The 21,029-nt window shown below is 48.0% G+C and overlaps 1 protein-coding gene across 2 annotated transcripts in view; it reads left to right on the forward strand.

Moving 5' to 3' along the window:
• The window catches only part of COL5A1 (collagen type V alpha 1 chain), a 162,141-nt gene that overhangs the window by 60,631 nt on the left and 80,481 nt on the right, over positions 1–21,029 (forward strand). For both annotated transcript variants that reach the window (XM_075519479.1, XM_075519480.1), the window contains exons 5-9: positions 12,857–12,988; positions 15,054–15,200; positions 15,323–15,571; positions 19,881–20,033; positions 20,341–20,397. In XM_075519479.1, coding sequence (XP_075375594.1) covers positions 12,857–12,988; positions 15,054–15,200; positions 15,323–15,571; positions 19,881–20,033; positions 20,341–20,397 — 738 coding nt within the window. The remainder of the gene's footprint in view (positions 1–12,856; positions 12,989–15,053; positions 15,201–15,322; positions 15,572–19,880; positions 20,034–20,340; positions 20,398–21,029) is intronic.

Here is a 21,029-nt window from a genome sequence, read left to right on the forward strand (position 1 = left end):
CCTAGTGTGTCTGCTGGAGAGCCAGTAATGATTACAAGTCTGTTGTGCAGATGGATAAGCTACTCTCTTTGACTTTAGTCAAAAGACCTCACCCGAGGTTGCCTGGGTGGCAATGCCAGCCTGAATGTGGCTGGCATCTGATGCCAGGTAGCAGCAAACCCTTGGGCTCTGCCATGTCCCGTGATGTTCCTCTGAGAGCTGCCGGGGGAGCTGGCAAGCTGAGGCTTTGGAGATGCCTGGTTTTCTCCTCCATTCTTCTTGGGTCTGGAAAATTGAGGAGAAAGAGGGTGTTTTCCACGTATAGGCAGAACTGCAAGAAGAACCGCTTATTTTGTGGTGCTTCGGCTCATCTTTTTCCAGTTACTGTGGGAATTGGGAATCTCAGAGATGCCTTGATTAGTCAGGTCTAGGTTCCTTCTAATTTGTGCCTTGTGGTTGCTTAAACTTTTCTTATGGTAGGAACATTAAAGAGAAGTGTTCTTGTGCACGCTTGTATCCGATCAGATGTGAACTCGCTGCAAAGCCTCCCCTCAGACGACGAACTTGTACGACGCCTTTCTTTTACCTAGCTGCCTGTGTCCGTGACATTCATAGGAGTTTAATTATCTTGAGCCTTTTTCCTCTGTCAAAAGTGATTGAAATCAGTGATTGATCCAAGAATTATTGAGATAGACAGACACACCTGTGGCTGCACAGAGATCACACATGGCTTGCTTTCAGGGGAAACCAGCCAAAAAAATGCATTGCTGTCCTAATGAATTCATTAGAGGAGAATGCTTCCTCATGTGTTAGTTTAAACCTTCAAATTAAATAACTCTCAGCGTGGTTTCTGCTATACACAAGAGATGAATATTTAGTTGCTAGCAGTTGTAATTACAGAGGTGGCCAGAAGGCTGGGTTGTTTCTTGGGTGAAGGTGTTTCCCTCTAGCATGTCTGCTATGCATACAACAGCTCTAGCCAAATATTTCCCCTAGGTAGGATCCTTGTAGGGAGAGACCCGGTTCTGCTCTAGCTCCTTGTACCGGCAAAAATGCAAGAACTGGTTTCTGCCTAACTGAATGGAGGCAACAGTTAAGATCCCACACAAGGAGCATGCACAAATCGGGTCTGCTAAGGACCTACACCAGGTCTGACCTTAACGTCTCGCACATTCCCTAGGAGATGGTGCGAGTGTGCCAAGTCCTCCTGCCAAGCTGGCCCTGCATGCAGAGTCTAAACCTGCTTTTCTCTCATTCCAGCTCTTCTCAGAATTGGGTTTCCTATTTTTCAGTCAAAACTGGAGAGGGGAAAAGAGAGTCAGACTATTTACCATGTTCATGGGAGTTTTGGAGCAGCCAAAGAAAACTGAGTCACTTTGGAAGGGTTCTCTGCAGTCAGGTTTTTTTACCTTTTTTTTTTTTTTTCACTCTTCCCCTGAAATAGAAGGAACACCTTTGCCCAGCCAGCAACTCAAAAGTAAGCCAGCAAAGGAGTTATTTCTTCCAGTCAAGCCTGGTTAGTAGCATGGTCTAGATAGATCGCATTGCAAGGTTTCCATCCCACAGCTATGAGAACCTCTGGGGCCTTTGGTGACTCGGTCCCAGCGAGCCAAGGGACTCCAGCTCCTGTCCCATTTTCTGTTCTTGGGGAAGGTGTTACTGCAGGAGATCTGTAAATGGTTTCTCAGAAGAGTGTCAACTGAGGATGGTCCTCAGCTAGCCAGGAGAGCCACAGCAGGCTGCTTGTTGGAGATGGATGCAGTTCTTCATCCTTCAGTCCTAAGGTCCCCCTGGAGCTGGTGTGCACCAGCTGAGGCTGAGGGCTTCTTGCACTGCTGGGGCTGAAATCAGAGCACTGGTGGGTACCACAAGTAGGTCTTGTGGCTTGGCTTTGCATCTGCTGCAGGTGATGGAAATACCAAGGATTGTTAGGGCTTGGCTTGGGTGACTGGTGAGGGGGGTAACTGGCCACGTGCTCAGCTGGCTTCCAGCTGGCCTGGGTCAGCCCTTCAGAGGAGGGGTTCAAGGCTGGCAGAGAGCACTGGTGTCCTCCAAAGGGCTGGGTGGGACAGGGAACCTGCCCTTGGCTGCAGGTTGCTTGTATCAGGAATAGCGTGACTGGGGCAGTGATGGTGCCCCTGTACTGGGCACTGGTGAGGCCGCACCTCGAATGCTGCGTTCAGTTTTGGGCCCCCCACTACAAGAGAGACATTGAGGGGCTGGAGCGTGTCCAGAGAAGGGCAACGGAGCTGGGGAAGGGTCTGGAGCACAAGGCTGATGGGGAGCGGCTGAGGGACCTGGGGTTGTTCAGCCTGGAGAAAAGGAGGCTGAGGGGAGACCTCATCGCTCTCTACAGCTGCCTGAAAGGAGGGGGTAGAGAGGTGGGGTCGGTCTCTTCTCCCAGGTAACAAGTGATAGGACGAGAGGAAATGGCCTCAAGTTGCGCCAGGGGAGGTTTAGACTGGATATGAGGAAATTTTACTTCACCGAAAGGGTTGTCCAGCATTGGAACAGGCTGCCCAGGGAAGGGGTTGAGTCCCCATCCCTGGAGGTATCTAAAAGCCGTTTGGCTGAGGTGCTTAGGGACATGGTGTAGTGGTGGTCTTAGGTTTACGGTTGGACTCGATGATCTTGAAGGTCTTTTCCAACCTATACGATTCTGCGATGGTAAGATCAGTGCCTCTGGCGCGGGGTCCTGAGGTTGAGCTGGCCGGGCTGGGGTCCATCCCCGCGGACGTGGCGTGCGGTCGGTGCTCCAGTGGGAAACGCGTGCTCTGCTCCGGAGGTGATGCCCAGGCGCTCTGTAAACACCCGGCAATAGCTGTTTTTGACATGTCCCAGCTTTCGCAGGAAGAGGCCGGGGATAAAGATTAAGCCCTGGCTTCAGGAAAGCTGCTAGGGATACGTCAGGCGTGCCCCGTGCCAGAAGTGGAAACTAAGTCATTAGGAAGTCAGAGTCTTTCAGAAGGACCCAAATCTGGATGCTTTCCTCTATCAGTGGAGGAGCTCGTTTAAGTTAGCAGTGCTTAACGTCTGCGTCTATAGATGTCACACTTAAAAATATACACGCTTCGATACGCAGCGCGGGTGTGCCAAACGCGTGCAAGCACTGCAGCTGCAAAGCGGAGCTTAGAGAAGCGTGCAAAGGGGCTGCGGAGGAAAGTGTCCTTGTCCCTCGTGTGCCACGTGAGGTGGAAGTACTCTGGAAAAGTGTCATGTTCCTGGGTAATAATTAAAGACTCTATGCTAATACGTCCCTACAGAGTGATAGATTTAGGATATGCAACCTTAAATCTGGTATTTCTGAGGTTTTGGAATCCCTGCAGCTTTAATTTTTTTAAATTGTTGTACGTGCGTGCACAGACAGGTTGTTTTTAAAAGAAAAATTGCAAAATCAGCTTCAGCCATGTGGTCTCACATTGGCATCTATAAAGTTTATCAGCAAGCGTGGGACACGCATGTATGGGCACCTGCGTGTATGTATGCATATGTGTACATATATGAAACATCTATTATGGGTAACCTAACGTGCAGCTGCTGCTTTAGAGAGAAAATATTTACTTCAATGTGATGAAATTTGAACTAGAAGTCATGCAGTTTAATAAAAATGTGTGGTTTAGATTCCTTGTTCTTCACATATGTTTCTAATCTGCTGGGGGGGTTCAGACCATCTGCCCAGAACACACAATTTAAAAAAAAAAAGCTTAAAAATGCTCATTTTGCAAATATAAAGGCTGACTCTACAATAGGCAAATGAAATTTGAGTGTGATGTCCTCTCTTTATTAGGGTGGAGAGAGGTGGGACTGTCAGGGTTTTCTTTTCTTTCTTTCTTTCTTTTTTTTCTTTAAAAACCTGAACTGTGCGCTATTATTTTTCCCCTCTTTGCAAAACAGCTGCAGAAACCTCTCATGTTATTGCTGCCTATGTTACCACAGTGCTTGGCCAGGCCGGAGAGAAGGAGTGAATATAAAGCAGCCTTTTGTCACACCGGTCTACGCAGCCCCTCTCCCTGTCCGTCCGTCCTGCTAGGCTGGGGTGCGGATCAGGGGAAGCCATCCAGGCGCATCCCACTTTCCGTGTCCGTAACTGATTGTTTCACACCCAAAAAATCCTAGCAGATAGATTGTGATTTGTTTAACAGAACAGACGTAAATATATAAAAATAACCAGCAGAGCTGAGTGTCTGAGCATGACGGTTGTTGATTTAAGGATATCTGTCTCTTTGGGTGTTTTTAGCAGGTCTTTGTATTTGCTTTATTTTTTAAGGCACCTTGGCTGCCTCTTCCTTTCCTGCAGTCCCTACTGCTTGGCTGCTGCTTTGCTCTGGGCGTACCTTCCCGTCCCATCGAAAGAGTTACGGTGTTTGTGCTCGCTCAAAAGAGGAGGAGTGCAGACCAATCGACGGCGGAGCGCTGGCCCCGTGGATGGCAGCAATTTTAAGAGGGACCTGGGTTAGCAGGGGAGCAGGGAGCTTGAAGTAGAAGGGAAAAATCAAAGCTTGCAACTACTCTGTTCCAAAGGACCGCGGTGCGTGGCGGTGATGCCACCACGTTTGCAGCGGCTGACATAAGGCCGCCTGCGCAGAGCTTTGAGGCGTTGAGGATAAACAGAAGCTGAGGAGTCATTTCTCCTCTGGGTGGGTCCTGCTCCCTTGTGCAATTAGCTGCAACAGTTATTAAAAGTACTTGTCCGCTTTGCAGTGCAGTCTATGGAGCACGCAGCCCATGTCTGGTGGTTTGCAGCACCAGACATGAGTCAAGGGAAAGCTGGACGCGTCCCCTGGTACGTGCGTGGGACGGACGCTGCCTCCTGCTCTGGACTGCCTGACCCGGGATGCTCCTGCGGGAGCCTTTCAGCCAGCGTTGGGAGGATGAGAGATTTAAACCGCAGTCCAGTTTCTGCTGTCTTAGCCACGTCTACCTTCAGATTTTTTTCTGTTTATTTTTCTAGCTTAAATTTTCCCATTTGCTGGAGAAAATCCCCCTTGCTACCAGCAGCTGTGCCTCTGGTGCAGCCTGGATGTGGAGGTCCTGTCCCATCACTGTCACGGCTGGAGGAGGGCTGCGTGGGGTGGACCTGCCGAGGGACGCTGCGCTGTCCCCGCAGTGGCTCTTCCAGCTCTGAAGCAAAAAAAACCTGGAGAAATGTATGGCTATGATAGCCTTGCAGTAAATACTTTGTGGATTTGATGCTTTCTGTGCTTCTGCCAATACCACCTGTTCTCCAAGCTGCCTCTTTCTTAAGGATTCTTTTTCTCTCTGCCCCGTGTCCCCTAAGTGCCTGGATCTTAATTAAATGACGGGTTGCTAATTTGCCTTATCTGGGTTTTTCCACCTATTTGGTAAGTATTTGAACAAAAACTGTCCTCCAAGGTCTAGGCATCAGCTTTTAGCTAGGAAAGACACATCGCCCACTGGAAGCAATGCTCGTTTATGGCTTACGGTGGGAGCCGCAGGGTAACAAGCCGTGCGATGTGCACGTAATGCTGCCTCTGAGCACTGCGGTCCCCTTCAGTCAGCTAGGGTCACGGCTGAGTAAGGTGAAGTACAATTGCCTCAAAGCATAAAGCAGCCCCAGAGCTTTTTGGGATCTTTAAACTGGTGATTAGATGTCTCTTCTGAAAGGATGGAGGTTTCAATTAGGCGAAGTGCCTGGGGATGAATCAGTGTTGGCAGTGACGGGATGGGGAGCTGGTGCAGGGAGGAGGGGACTGTGTGGTCCGGGTGGCCAGTCTGGAGCTCGGCTTGGGCTCTTGCCCCATCATTAAATGCCCATTTGAGCTCGGTCAGGTTTTTTCATCTTGTCCCTTTTCTGTTCTCTTCAGGGCATTGCCAGTCCCTACACGAGAAGCTCTTGGGGCAGGATGTGATGGTTAAGTGGACTGGGGTAGGGCTGAGGAAAGGGCGACTCTTGAGATGTTACACGGGACTGGCGAGAGCAAAGGGGCTCTGGGTTGTGTCAGGATTTGGTGAGGATTCCAGGGAAAGCAGCAGAACAAAGTTAGCAATGATTAATGGGTTTGACAAACTCAGTCATTTGGAAAAGCGCAAAAAAAAAAAAAATCTTTTACCCATTGCGAATAGGAAACTGGAACGGATGGGTCCGTCTGTAAAGCGCTGTCGTGTAAATAATCTATACTGCTGATGAATACTGTGTATATTGTCTTTAGGAATTAGCTCTGCGTTGTCACTTAAACGGAAAAAGGACTTCGGCATAAGCTCTGGCTTCGCGTTTGCTTTGGCGTGGTGCAGAGGGTGCTCGGTGTTGCGCCGGCGGCTGCGGCCGCTGTGTTTACATTAGGGCAGGGCGTTATTTACATTGCGTGGTTATGAGAGCCCAGGCCGGGGGGGAAGTACTGCCTGGACATGAACCTTGTGTTAGGATCTCCTGCTCTGCTACTGACTTGAGTCCTTGACTGGTATTTGGGTATTTGGGTATTGGCAGAGCAACAGCTTCTTTAAGAGAGCTTTCCAGGATTAGCAAAGCCATCTGGCTTTTGTTCTCCTCTTAGAGAATCGCTTGTCCTTCCCTCCCAGTAAGGAGTCCTTACTGAACTGCTCATAATTTGTATTGCGATATTACGCCGACAGATCTACGGTGTGCTGTGGTCTCTGCAAGCACATATGAAATAGGCTTTTCAGAGCAAGGAGCTCTCTTTTCTAAGAAACAGCCAAGGAGCGGCTGACCCAAGGATCCAGCAGCTATGGATGGAGGAAGCACGACGTGGCATTGCCCGGCCCCGTTTCCATCCATCGGAGCAGGGCTGGGTGTTGAGGACAGCTTGGAGCGGAGGGTAGCAGGGTTCAGGGAAGGGGAAGAGGCATAGAGGAGGGGACCGCGCTTTCCTGCCCTGCTCCTTCAAAGCCAGCGGCCAGGGCTAACAGTGAGTTAATGGAACCTTGCGCGATAGGAAATTGGGTTCCTCCCTGGGATTATAAAATATAAGAGCTGAAAACTACTGGGGAGGTTAATTACCTTTGAGCCAAAGGGCTTATTTTCTTCTTGTTCCTGTGGTCGGGGGAAGAGGCATGTGGGTTGTCCAAATAAGTACTGTAGGTTGCGTTCTGTAAGTTTAATATCAGAAATGCTAACGGCTTAGCTTTGGGGTGGGGATGCAGGACCAGGCTGATTAGGGCACCTCCTCTCCCAGACAGAGATGCAGTGAGAAAGAGAAACTATTATCACCCCGTAAGAGAGGGTTTTCCTTGAAGCTATATTTGGTTCTAGTGAAACTTCTAACCCTTTTTCTGCTTAATTAAACCTGTTTTTTTCTAAAGAGGGCTCAGAAGAGGCTCTTATCTGAGTGCCAAGAGCCAGAGGGAGCCATTCTTGCGGTAACTGGAGCCCGAGAGGGGAAATAGCAGAGGTCTCGTAGCAAAGCTGCCCTGTACGTTCCTGCAGCCCCTCTGCGCAGGATGGGGAAGCAAACATCCGGGTTGGATTTATCCAAACCACCAAGTATTTCTAGCTGACTCATGACTGCGTGCGAGTCAAGCTTTTTTTTTTTTTTTTTTTGAGCCAGACCTTCAACTATTGCCTTCCCGTTTTGTAGTGCAAAATTTTTTTGGAAGCCCAAAGGATACCTGTTAGGTACCAGTTGCTCCATGTGGTGAGCTCACCTCTGTCCGTGGCTGGCCAGCAAGAGGGGTTCAGGACACAGGTAGAGGGGCTGGTGGGGGTGACGAGGCTTCATCTGACCCCATTGCTGTGGTTTGGCTTCTTTTCTGGAGCAGCTGGGTTTAAACGGAGGACTCTGGGATGATGCCAGTACAACAAAGGATGCACCGATGCTCTTGAGCGGTTATCGTGCATCTGACCTGGGGTCTCGCTACGCTGGCAGGGGCACGGTGAGCTCTGGGTCGCTCCTGGCTTCCCTTCTTCACCGACTTCTCCGATACCACTCTTAGTCCAACCTGTGCGGACAAGGAGCTGCTCGGAGCCCTGGCGCAGGGCAGCTGCTGCGTCCTTAGCAGAGAGCCTCCATCCGTGGGCAAGTGCTGCTGACAGGTTTTATCAAGTGGAACATCTGAGGGCTAGCAGGCTGTCTCCAAGACAGGGATTAGGTTTTTTGGAAGCTCGCTGGTGGCTGGGATCTCTAAGCTTTCACTTCATCATTAGAGCTGCATTCAACCTCTGCCACTCTTAAGCCACCTGACTGGCTTTGCATTTATGGAACTAGTGAGTTTGTCTTAATAAAGCTCAGCAACATCCCAATTGCTTCCAATAATTTTAAAGATATTTTTTTTGTGTGTGTGTGTTACAGTTGTACATCCTGGGCCTGTCATTACCCAATTTAAATGTAGGAGTTTAAAAAGGCAAGTCAAGCAGTATTTATTCTTATGGATGTTAAGAGTCTCTAAGACTTCTGGGGTAATGCAATAAAACAACAGTCCAGTTAATTATCGGTGCGTTGCAGTGAGAGCCCCGAAGAATCCCAGTATTTATGGAGCTGCTGTCAATGCCAGATGAAGTCACTCCAATTATCCTCGCCAGCTGTTTGTTTTGTTGAACCACAGCAATTTCTCCAAGTTACTGAAGTTGATGTCATTGGAAGTGATGTGACATTTTTGCACACATATAGAATAAGTGTTAAAAAATGCTCCAGAAGAGCTTTTCCAGTCTTGTCTGGGAGCTGGCTGGGGAATTGAATTAAACTGGCTCCATGGAACTTACTCCATAAAGCAAATGAGTCATCAGGCATAAATGGCTTTACCATAAATGTCAGACAGATTCTTACTGGTCCTGACAGCACTTACATGTTTGGTGGAGCAAATAAAAGCCTCGCAATTCACAATCATTTTCATAAATGTGCAGTCCTGCCTCCTCTTCTTCACGGGAAGCTCTAGGAATAAAGGTCAAAATGTGATTTATTCCCCTTTTTAAAATTTAGCTCTTCTGATGGATGAAATATGGGTTATTTTCAGGCAAAAATTGACTTTTTTTTTCCTTCATTTCAAATTTTTTGTCAAACGGGGAAAGCGCAACTGTGCCTTGCCTCTGCATGCTAAGAAGTACCCCAGTTACTGGAGCACTTTGAGCCTGGTGTGCCCAGATGTGCCCAACTTGTTCACGTGCCCAAAGAGGACTTCACCCACCATCTCCATGGGTGACTGGAGGACACTGTGCTGGTGACCTCTCCTTTGAAGCAGTACCAGTGCTTTACTGACTTGCTTCCTGACTTAGATGCCTCTCTACTTGAAATTAAGTCTTAAAAACCTAAATGACTTGGCTGGTAGAGTCTTTAAACCACTCTGTAAGAGAGAGAACTTACTGCACTAGGGTTCAACACTAAGGGTTCATGGAAAATCTGTAGCTGTTGCATGGGGGGGGGAATTAATGGCATCTTCATTATCACTGCTCTTGCTGAAAAAAGCAGATGCTGACATAGGAAGGAGAGAGGCTTGGGTGTTTTGTGTAACCACAACAGTGAAACAAATGGATGCTTGAGTGAGGAAAGGGAGCGGAGCTGGCTGCTGCCGTTGTCAGCCCGTGCCGGGACTGGGGGCAGCTATCTCTCGGTGAAATTTATTAGCGGCAACACACTTGAGAGGACACAAAAGGCTTGCGAACCTCCCAGCCTGGCTTGCTCTATTTAAAGTCGGCTTTTTAAATCAAAGAAATGGGGCTCTTGACAGCAGAGCTTTGTGCATCTTTTGTGAAGTTCAGATAGTGGGGCTTTTTATTACAGGCTAAATTAGCCCATTTTATTGTTTTGCACTGAGGGATGAGGTCAGTTGACTGGGAATCTTGCTAACAAGGTTTTACTCCTGTCTGCTTTTTATAAGTGTTAACACGGGGTATCCACCAGTGCTGTGCACTTGCTGTTAATGGACAAAGATGAATGGTCTAGCAACCCCGTGAGCTCTCCTCCTTCCCCCACCACTGAGCTGCTCAATCCATGTCAGCGTACTTGAGCTCAGATGCTCCCTGGGGCTCTCATTTCTCCAAAATTGGGTGCATTGGTTTTCCTTCTGGTTTTGCATGCTTGCACGCTGCTGCTGGAACAACAAGAAAAGGATGAACTTTGTTGGACAGGGTGATTGATTGGGTTTGAAAAGGAAATGGGAAAATAGTAGGCATGTTGAATAACGCTCATGAAGCGTGGTGAGCTCTGAAGGAGCTGTCTGATGCAGCTCACGCTTTTTCCTGGCACCCTTTGCGTACCAAATTTATTCAGTTACGCACTGATTTTCTCAGGTTCTTGACCCAGAACTAGCAGGAAGCTTCCCTTGTTCATCCCCCAGCTCGCTTGGCGACCACCAGGCCAACGCTGCCCTTTAGTGTGTTGAGTGAGGTTGGGGTTGCTGCTGCGGCCCCAAGACTTGAGCCTGTGGCTCCTGGGACTTGTAGGTGATGTTTTTCCGTGTACTGAGAGGCACTGCCAACGCCTGGAGCTATCGGACCCAGAGGATGCTCAGCTCCTGTTGTGCTGCAGGGAAGCAGGGTGGGATCGAGCCAGGATTTCTCCCATGCATAGCTCAGGAGCTGTCATCGGCTGAGACTAAAAGCAAACTCAGCTTTAGCAAATTCTCTTCTGCTTAACCTTTTGCACTGTGTTTAGCCAACGTGCTTTTCTTTGCTTTATCTATTCCTTGAGGAAACACAGTTATAGTCCTGGTTGCTTATAGGATGCGGACTATCAGTTCTCCTTGAGGTGTAAATCCAACCTTATCAGGAAGAAAAAGCTTTCAGCCTTCCTTCCTTGCCTCTCAGAGACAAGTACCAACTCTGCTTTTGTGGCTGTTTTATTTCAGCTTATCCCAACAGCACCGGACCCTCCCCATAACCGTATGGAAACTGGGGAGCTTTAACCACCTAAGTGAGAGGAGGGCATAAATGGCTTAACTCGAGTGTCAGCGAGGGGCAGGGGTGGTTGTTGAGGTCCTGTGTGCAGAAATAGCAGCTGGAAGGATCTTCCCATCATCAGCTTTAAGCAAATTGCCTTGGCCAGGTTGGGCACCCTCCACTGGAGGGAACTCCAAAGGGGCAGCTTGTTTTGTTGCTCTGAACTGCCTTTGAAGACAGGGACGATGACGTATGGTGTGCGTAACCCCATAACACCCCCCGGCTCCCTCAGGTCTCTGCTCCGGGCTGGGCTGTGTCCTCTAGGTCACGCCACGGCCAAGTTCCCCACGCAGGTCACGTTGTCAGGTGGTGGCCAGAGCTGGCTGGAAATGGGAAATCTTCTCCGAGATAAAAACTTGGCGTTTTCTCTTTTCCCCATTTCCCATCCCCATTTTTGGTGGTTACGTTGAAAAAGAAGAAGCCAGAACAGTAACAACAGAACTGCTTTATGAATTTATTAAAAAAAAAAAAAAAAGGGAAGGAAAGACTGTTTCTCTTTCTTAAAATAGAAAATTGAAAATCACTTTGCAGACATTTCTGTTAATTTAGTAAAGGTTATTCACAGAAAACAATGACTAATAAGCATAAACCAATGCTCAATTTTAGGGTAACTTTGTGTAGCATTGGAGAGGCGCCCAGACGTTACGGCGAGCTGCTGCAGAGGTGGATGCGATAACCTGGAAATCGAGGAGGGAAAGCCCAGGCAGCCATAAGCTGCCCCTGCCCCTCAGAGCCGGGCAGGATGCGGCCAGGTCCGCATGGTCCTTGCAACCTTCTTTCCTGGTGGACCTCTGCCAAAAATGTAAACAGCATTTTTTTTTTTTTTGGTGAAGTCGATAGCGTGTGTTCACGGGAGGCTGAGCTCCCCGTGGACGCGGCGGCAGCCGTGGCTGGACCGTGCGCAGCTTGCGTGCGTGAAGGCAGCTTTGGCCCATAATTTCACAAATCTCCTCTGGTTTTCCACGGGGCTGTTCGCCGGTCTGGCCAGGCTCCGCTCAGAGCTTCTGGTTCCCATTATGTGCCCGAGTCATCCTCCTAGTTTTGCTGTAATGCTCTTTTTCCCCTGATGCCTTAGCCATGTTTTTCTATTATTAACTAAGGGGTTTTTTTTCCCCCTAATTAAAGTATCAGCTGTAATAATCCAAGTAGTAAAGTCTTGTCTTGTATAACTGTCTACAGAATAAACTGGTTTTTGGCATTATGGTTAAGCATGCGGTGGTTCATTAGGAAACTAAAGAGAGGTTCCTGCTCTGAGCTTTGGGCTGTGGCTCTGTCGTGCTTCGTTCGCTTACAGCGAGTGGTCCACGAAGCAGCCTTAGTGCCTAATGGGCTTGCTCTGCACCTGGTTTTTCAATAAGCCACTGAAACCCCCTCCTTCTTTTTCCTTTTTCTGATCATCAGGTGCGTTTCTAATCTCTTTCTGTGTCTGCCGCACTGTTGTGGGTGGAAAAGCGAGGTGAGGCAAGATGTAGAAAAGGGGGGCTGATGTCTTCTGTGAGACCAACTGATGGGGTGGGAGAAGCAGAGAAGTTTTGAGGCCAATAAACAGCTTTTTGGACTGGGCAGGGCAACTCCGGAGCCCTGCAGAGCTGCACGGGACCGGGCAGGAAAGGAGGTTTTTTTAGTGTCCACAAGACGCTGCTGATTTGGGGTGCATAGAGCCCTTTTCTCTTATTTTTACTGGGTCCGCCTTGCCTAGGGCTGTCAGTGCTGTCGTATTGTAGGCGTGGGGTTGACCTCTCTGCAGATGCTGTTATCTTTTGGGAAGGTGCATTTGGGACCGGGCGTGAAGCACCGTGGCTTCACACCTCGCGGAACAGCCCGAGATAGCAGCTGCTTGACCCAACCGTGGACAACAGAGGGTTTTCGCCTGGCTCATCTCAGGCGACGTGCCCGTGTCAAGGAGGAGGCCCTGCCGAGTGTTTTGCTTTTCATTTCTTGGTGGTTTTTATCCCCTTGACTGCAGTCTCAGGCCGGTGGCTCCATGTGCACCGTCCGTCCCCCTGACGCTCTGTCTTTCCTTCCCCGCAGGGTGACATCCAGCAGCTCCTGATCGTGGCGGACCCCCGAGCAGCCCACGATTACTGCGAACACTACAGCCCCGACTGCGACACCGCCATCCCGGACTCCCCCCAGTCACAGGACCCCAACCAAGATGAATACGTAAGTCTCCTGCAGGGTCTGGGGATGCTTTTGGGGCAGCAGCGTCCAGCTCCATATTGCGGTTGCAAACACACTTGGCTTCTTCCTCCCGTTCAGCTTGCTGCGACTCACCTGTAAGGGTCGAGACAGAGCTTGTTTTGAGGATTTGCAGGTTCTGGTCTTGGCTCTTGCCCTCGGGAGTTTTCCTTCCTTTCTGCGCTCCTCCCGTTTCCAGACACTGAAATGAATAATCACTTGGAGCTCAAAAACTTGCAGGAGAGACAACCTGAGCCAAGTGTGAAACACTGACCTTCCCTGGCAGGTCGAATCCTGTCCAAAACAGGCACCTGTTTCTAAATTTCAAATTTTACTCTTGAACTTGTAAAAAGATTAAGCAGTTCTTTTTCAATATTCTTCGAAACAACAGGTGTTAAAGGAGGGGGAAACATTTTTGCCTATGTATTTGATATTTGAATTTTATTTTGGCAGAAGTGCTCCCAGCTCATCTGTATAAGCTGGTGTGCTCAGTATTTCTTTTTCTACAAAGAGTTAGCCTCAGACTTTTTCTTTAAAAAAAAAAGAAAAAAAAAGAAAAAAAAGGAAGAAAAGATAGAGAATATCTCTTTATTTCTGCTGCTCAATTAGAAATGGGTGTGGCTGATTTCCAGAAGAGCATTACCTGAATTTTACACGTTTTTAAGAGGTCTCAGGCTCAGCTCACAGCAATTAAAGCATCTGACATCCCCAGCTGCTGCTCAGCACCTTGGCTGCTCTCTTGGTCCGATTTGCTGGTCCATGCACTCTCCTGCTTTCAGCTGGTCTCAGATCTGCGGGCTCCTGCCGAACGCTCGCCAAGCTGCGATGCCGACAGCCCGCTCGGGCTTAGCTTTGGGATTGAATTAAAAACCTGAGCCGAGCAGAGCGATGCTCGCAGGCGAGGCACGGCTGCCCAGCCCTGGGAAAGTGCCGTAACCACTCCGCCAGCGCTTCTGGAGAAACAATAAATAAGTAAAATAAAATAGACTTCGGTATGGTCAAAATATGTGGTAGTAGGAAAACAAAACTCTTCTTTTGGAGCCAGCAGCTCAACAAGGGCTGGCTTGTCTTAGGGCTGTGTAAGAATAACTATTCCACGTGCCGGCGTCTGCTGCCAGTGAGAGCGATGGACTGGCGAAGAAATTTGCCGTGCCCGGCTGTAACCAAATGCTTTGTTTGTATTTCATTTTGAAGAATGACTGACGCCTTGTGGAAAATGCTGAAAATATCTTGTTTTTGAAGCCCTTCTGCCTGTGGGCTGCGGGTGGATGGACATCACGCGGATGCTATTAGTGCAGTCGGATGAGTGAAAGTAGCATCCCTGCTTCTCAGAGCGGCTGTGTGATTCAAGTGTTTTCTTCCCCTCTCTGAATATGTCAGATGTGTGACCTGGGAGGTCTCAACAATCTGAGGTTAAAAAAAAAATAACGGGTTTTCTTTTTTTATTGTGTTATCACGTGGGGGTCGGTCTCTTCTCCCAGGTAACAAGCCATAGGATGAGAGGAAATGGCCTCAAGTTGCACCAGGGGAGGTTTAGATTGGATATTAGGAAATTTTACTTCACTGAAAGGGTTATCAAGCATTGGAACAGGCTGCCCAGGGAAGGGGTTGAGTCCCCATCCCTGGAGGTATTTAAAGGACGTTTGGCTGAGGTGCTTAGGGACATGGTCTAGTGGTGGGCTTGGCAGTGTTGGGTTTACGGTTGGACTCGATGATCTTAAAGGTCTTTTCCAACCTCTGCGATTCTGTGATCATGGGTGACTGAATTGCTGCAGGGTAGGTCCATCCTCTCTGACAAGGCAGAGCGTGCCACAGGACCGAGAGACGATTGGGAACCTCCTCAAATCACAGCCATTGCCAAAGCAGCCCAAAGCCAGGCTCTTGGTGAACGTTTCGCAGAAGCTGCTGAACAAGAGGAAGGGAAAGATTTCACTGCATGACCCCACATCACAGCGTGGCCCCGTTGACATGAAATAATGTCTAAAAGAGCTGGCAGGAATGTGCTTGGGTGCTGCCAGCTTATTTTCTGCTTCTCATCTTCTCTTTGCAGTACACCGATGGGGAGGGAGAAGGTGACACCTACTACTATGAATACCCTTACTACGAAGATGTTGATGAAGCTGTAAAGCCAGAAGCACCCACCACCAAACCCGGCACTCCCGAAGTGGCTGCTGGAGAGAGACCTGAAACCAAGCAGGTACCGACACGGGGTCCTGGCAAAGATGCTTTTGATAAACAGTGTCTTTATAGAGGGGGAGGTGGAGAATGATGCAGAATTTTCTTTTTGTTTCTCTGATTCTGGCATTTTTTCTGCAATAGGACTATCCTGCCCCCACGCCATCACCTGATGGAGGGGACCCCGGCAAGCAGACGAAGGGGGATGCTACGGTGGACGATCCCCTCGTGGATGAGTACAACTATGAAACCATTAACGAAGAGTACTTCACGCCTCTCCCCTATGAAGATGTCAACTACAACGAAGAAGTAGACCCCCAGGGTGGACTCACTGAAAACGCTGTGGAAGCTGAACTCCCCACGAGTACCGTCATCACCTACAACGAGACCGATGTAATTTTAATGAATGTCTTTTCCTTTCACTTTGTTTTTTATTAATTCTGGTATTTCGTAGCCCTGAGAGCAAAGGAGATGTGATCATCCATATGGTAAATCTGTAAGTGGTTTGGGCAGCTGTGTTGGAAGAGGAAGTTTCTTGTAAAATATTTTCACTCCAGATATTTCAGGGTGTGGAATAGATATTTAGAATTTGGTTGAAGATTATTTCCCTGGAAAAATCTGTTCATATTGACATCTGCGTTTTCCTGCGAGAAGTGTGTGTCTGACAAAAAGAAAAACGAGGGTTGGTGTTAAAATCCACGTAAAAGAATTTTATTTCAAAGCTATTAATATAAATCCTTAAAATGTTGATTTGATGGAGAACTTCAATATTTTTCATGTTGTCATTCCCACTGAATAGCATCTTTATGTTTTTGGGATTGTAATTTTTAAAAAAAAAAAAACGTTTCAACACTGGGACAAACCCTTGATTTCAAACTACTGCATTCACCCAGAGAGAGCCCCTCCATTTTCTGCACAGATCTGCTCAAAGATGAGTTCAGTTGAGATCCCACAGCTGACGTTTCTGTTGGAGCAATTACCTTTTTAGTTACCCGCACTTTAATATGCTTCGAGTGAAATATGTTGCACTTGAGACTTTTCTATCCTTAAGACTTGCCCAGTTCTTGCCTTTTATATTGGTGCTCAAATAGACAAACGTTGGTCTCATCCTTAGATGAGACGGAGATAAATTGTCGTGCAGCTGCATGCTGTATAGCTCGCTATGCAAGGAAATAACTACGCTAGACAAGGAAAATTCTTTGTTATCCAGGAGTGTCGGCAAGAGGAGTCGATAGTGGGATAATGTTTCCTGGGAGGTAGGATGGGACTTGGCAGAGTTTTGTGGTTCCTCCTGAAATGGAGAAGAATAACTTAGTTATGGGCCTGTCAAAACTGAAGGCTTTCGGGGAGGCGCTGGAGAGTGGCAAAAGAGACAGCAAAAGTTGGCCAACGTATTTGGAGCTGGACCTGGAAGCTTGAATGAAAAGGTGTCGGGGAAAGCGTCCAAGCAAAGAGCTGAGCGGTTGGAGCGAGGCAGGAGGGGAGCCAGCCGCCCCGAGGGCTGGTGGCGTGGCAGGGATCGAGTCCAGCCAACTGGGGATAAAAAATGCGCTGGAGGAGGAGGCTGAGCAGCCCAAAACGATACACGGAGAGAAACAGAAAAGGCTCCAGCGTATCGAGGAAGCGAGCACCAACCTGGGGGAACTCATGGGTGGGAAACTTTTCTGCTTCCTGACAAAGAGCCAGAAATCTTTGGCCAAGCTTGAACTTTCTAATAGAGAGGAATTAAAGATTGGATAGCGTGACCTTAAAAAAAAATTGGAAGAGGAAATAAGAGGCTCAAGGGCCACTTTAGTTGCTAGGAAAAGGAAATAGAAGAGAAGGAAAGTTCAGGTAGGGAAACGCATGTCGAAGCTTTCCTATGTGAAAGCTCAGCCTGCTCTCAGCGAAGCTTCTCGTGGGGAGAGGGAGCAAACTGTCCACCTCCAGCAGCTCCAAAAGAGACGGCGTTTGGATGGGGAGGGCTGCAGGAGTGCTCCGGGGCGGGAGGTGGCTCCAGTGAATCTTTTAGCTGATGAGCAGAGAAAAGGACATAACTTGCCTGGCTGAAGGAGATTCCCGTGCACCGAGGCGAAGGCTAACGGAATGTGACGTAGGGAAGACTCCCAAAAAGCGCCAGCCTGAGGGACAAATACCCAAGAGGATATGGATTTCAGGTTTACCCCTTGGAGTGGGAGCCAAGGGCCCTGCCTGCAGCCATGAACTCTTGGGGAAACCAAATCCTTTAATCCAGCAGCAGACCAAGCCGCTTTATGAGCGATATGGAAGTGAGGATCAGGAGCTGGTGTGTAATTGCCTGCCTAATACCTGTTATTAGGAACAGGGTTTCAGCAGGAGATAGACTGCTAAAGTGGTTGGAGAAGTTTATTTGCTCTTAAAAAAAAAAAAAAATAAAAAAAAATCTTTTTTTGGCTAGTTTAGGGAAAAAAATAGTGCTCGTGGTCGTGAGTAAGCGTGGTGTAATTTCAAGTAGTCCCCGGTTTCTGCCAGCAGCCGGAGCCCCTGCGGTGTTGCACAGGGATGCAGGCGTGCGGCGGGGACGAGGCGGGCTGGGACACCGGGCGTCCCCCGAGCTGCCGGCGGGGCCAGCCCTGGCACTGCTCGCTGGAGGTCGTGGGATCGGAGAGGATAACGTAGGTCTGGTGCGGGATGGTAATTTTTGGCATCCCTTCACGGACCTGTGGCGAGATCGGGACGTGTCCGTCCGTGTTGAAGTTCACCTGTCTGTGTTTTGGGAAGGCTCTAATTCCTACAGTGGGAATTAAAAGGGGGTTTAGTTTTGCACGAGTGAAACTTTGTGGAGCCTGTGCCGAGAGGTTTTGGAGGCAGGTTTAGTCACTGAACTCTCCTGGGCTTGGGTTTCATTATGGCTAATAACTCCATGATAAATGCCGGTGAAGCAATTCCGAGATTTAGTAGGCAGCAGTACTCCCGTGAACAAGAGGAGCTGGGGACAGATCTATTTTCTTCATTGCCTGCTATTCATCAGGCAGTTTGCTTTACTTGTCCGGATGCATATACCAGGGCTTCGTATCTGCGTTGCTTCTCAAAAGGGAAGAGTGAAAGGTGATTTAAGTGAAGCTGTTATCAGCAAAGGAGAGCCACAGTGTTTTGCACGCTGATTTTTGGACCTCCTGTTTTCTTTGCAGACTGTTTTCTGATTCAGGTTGTCTAACAGCATGGTTAAGGAGATTATTTTTAGGCTTTTGTTTTGGTTTTTCTCCAAAGCACCTGCAAATCTCAGCACGGAGAACTTTCCTCCTTCTCTGCCCGGTTATTCAAAATATCATCTCTTTCCATGCAAATTGACTTGGGGACCTTAATCAAAATATCAAACCAGACATTTTTGACATTCATTTCAAGAAACGCAATTTGAAAAAAGCTTGCTGTGTTATCCCCAAAAGCTTTATAGCAAGATAAACAGGTTTTAAGGTTTCAAAGTGCAAGCCTAGATAAAAGATTTCGAACAGGATAAAAGACGTGTGTGATAGCACTAGATCCATTTGAAGGGTACAAAGAAAAAATAATGCTAACTTTTCCAAGTTTTCTAATTGGGTGATTGGGTAATTTCTGCAAAGACCAGTTGGTATTTGCAGAGGTAGAAGAAGATGAGGTGGCAGAGCGATGATTGCCTTAGCATTAGGCTTATTCTTACTTTAAAACCTCTTGAGTTGAGATACAGATGCTCGTGCTTATGGGTTCTGAGCAGTTTTGGCACAGAAACATGGTCTGGAAGTGGTGGTGGCATTTAAGTGATTTTGAATTCATAGTAGCGAGGAGATAATTTCTGTGGGAAGCTCTGGAAATAATTCAATTTGTGGACTATTTTGGCCATTTACCTGGATGGGAAAGAAACAAACAAACAAAAAATCACCAGCACATGTTCTTCTTTACAGTGAAGGATGCCAAGAGACGGTTGCCTGCCAGGCTGCAGAAAGCACAGGGGTATGGAGCGAAGCAAGGAAATTCTGATACTTGTCTTGATGTCCTTGCTTGTGATCCATAGCATCTGTTGCTGTAACGATTCAGAAAGGATTCAGGGATTAATGCATCAGATTTGTAAAAATTTCTGCTTCTTCTCTTTGGACAAGCACGATCGCAACTTGGATCCCAGACGAAACGAACAGGAGGTTTTCGTAGAAGCAAACTTGGATTTTTCCACATTTCCTCCTGTAATCAGATACTCATAATGACACGTTGTGGTTTTGATGTGCATTTTAAATGCAGGACTGGATGTGTGACTTTTTATGCTTAATAATTCAGTGTCCCTGATGTTGAGGCTGTGAGAGATGAGTAGGGCTTGGGGTTTGAAACTTCCATTCCCTCTTTCTTTGGGCCTTTAGAATTTGTGGGATAGCTCCTGACGTGAGCTGTTGCTTTGTGCTGTGTTTTGTTTTCCTCGCTCAAACTTTTACGCTCACAGTGTTATTTCAGCGATCGACAGAGAAATCCCGGGGAAAGCCAGGGTGTACACTTTGACATAAAGATCCTTCCATCCTTCTTGCCTGCCGTTGGAGAAGACCCTTGGAGGTCACTGGAGACGTTAAAACTCCAGAATTTAAGTTTCCTTGTGCTTTTTATTTGCAACTATTATTATAAAGCGTCCTCACTTTGCAGAAACCGCAGTCTTCCCCTTATATTTCCAGCGTGTGCAGCCTAGAGAGATTTGCAGCCTGACATGTTGCTGCTCTTTTGTTTCCAGGCTGCTCAAGGAGGAGACGACCTGGATAAAGATTTCACCGAGGAAACAATAAAAGAATACGATGGGAATTATTATGATAACTATTATGACCGAACGGTCTCTCCTGATATCGGCCCCGGCATGCCTGCTAACCAGGACACCATCTACGAAGGGGTAAGAGAGTTAATTTTTCATTGAGGGCGAGCCTAGTTCAAAATGTTTGTCTTCCCATAGTTTATAGCATAGAGATTAGCACCGCAAAAAGCAGCGAGAGCACCTCGCTTGGATTCATCCACCTGCAACGCGTGTGTTTTGCACAAGGCGAGGAGGAGGTGCCCCCTTTCTTTTCGACACGAACATCAGCAGTCCTTTGGTCGCAGAAGTTGTCCCGGGATCTCTAGCTCCTGCTCGGAGCCGTGATGCTGATGCAGGTGATGTCCTCTTTGACTGGCTGGCTTTGTGTTTCCCTTGTGTGCTACAGATCGGTGGCCCACGGGGTGAGAAAGGACAGAAGGGGGAGCCTGCGATTATTGAGCCGGTAAGGACCATCTGGGTTTTTGGTGGTGTCTTTTTGGGTGGGGTTTTTTTTAGTTTTTTGTTTTGGTTTGGGTTGGTTTTTTTTTTTCCCCAAGGAAAAAGGTACAAAGGGTATGTTCGTTATGGCTTGGTGCTCTGTGGTACAGCTGGGAGGAGAACTTCCCATGGAAGAATTACTTGGTTCATTTAAAAACTTTTAATATAAAATACTGTAATTTTATTTTTCTTTTTTTAAACTTCAAGAAATGACCTAAATTATGAGGGAAGTACAAAATTTCCCATGAAATCTCTCATTTACCAAAATAAAACCTAAGCCTTTTAGAACTGAAGCATTAGGCAGAGGACACGTCTCGCCTCTCCAGAGGTTTTGAAGTGCCCCCAACTCGGCAGCGAACCCGCTCCCCCGAGCGCCCGCAGCCGGTGGCCGGGTCATATCCTGACCTGAACTTGCAGCTTGGGGCCGGCTTTAATTATCCAACTAATGGGTTCATCTCTGTGGAAATAAAAGGGTTCTCCCTGCACACAGCTGTGGGAGAGGAGAGGTTTGCTCCTGCGCCTGCTCCAGGGTCCCACCAGCTTTCCACTTTCAGAGAAACTCTGTGTCGTCCCGGGAGCGGAACCTGGTGCCCTCTT

The sequence above is a fragment of the Mycteria americana genome, chromosome 17 (genome assembly GCF_035582795.1).
Source record: "Mycteria americana isolate JAX WOST 10 ecotype Jacksonville Zoo and Gardens chromosome 17, USCA_MyAme_1.0, whole genome shotgun sequence".
In the NCBI taxonomy this organism is placed as follows: domain Eukaryota; kingdom Metazoa; phylum Chordata; class Aves; order Ciconiiformes; family Ciconiidae; genus Mycteria; species Mycteria americana.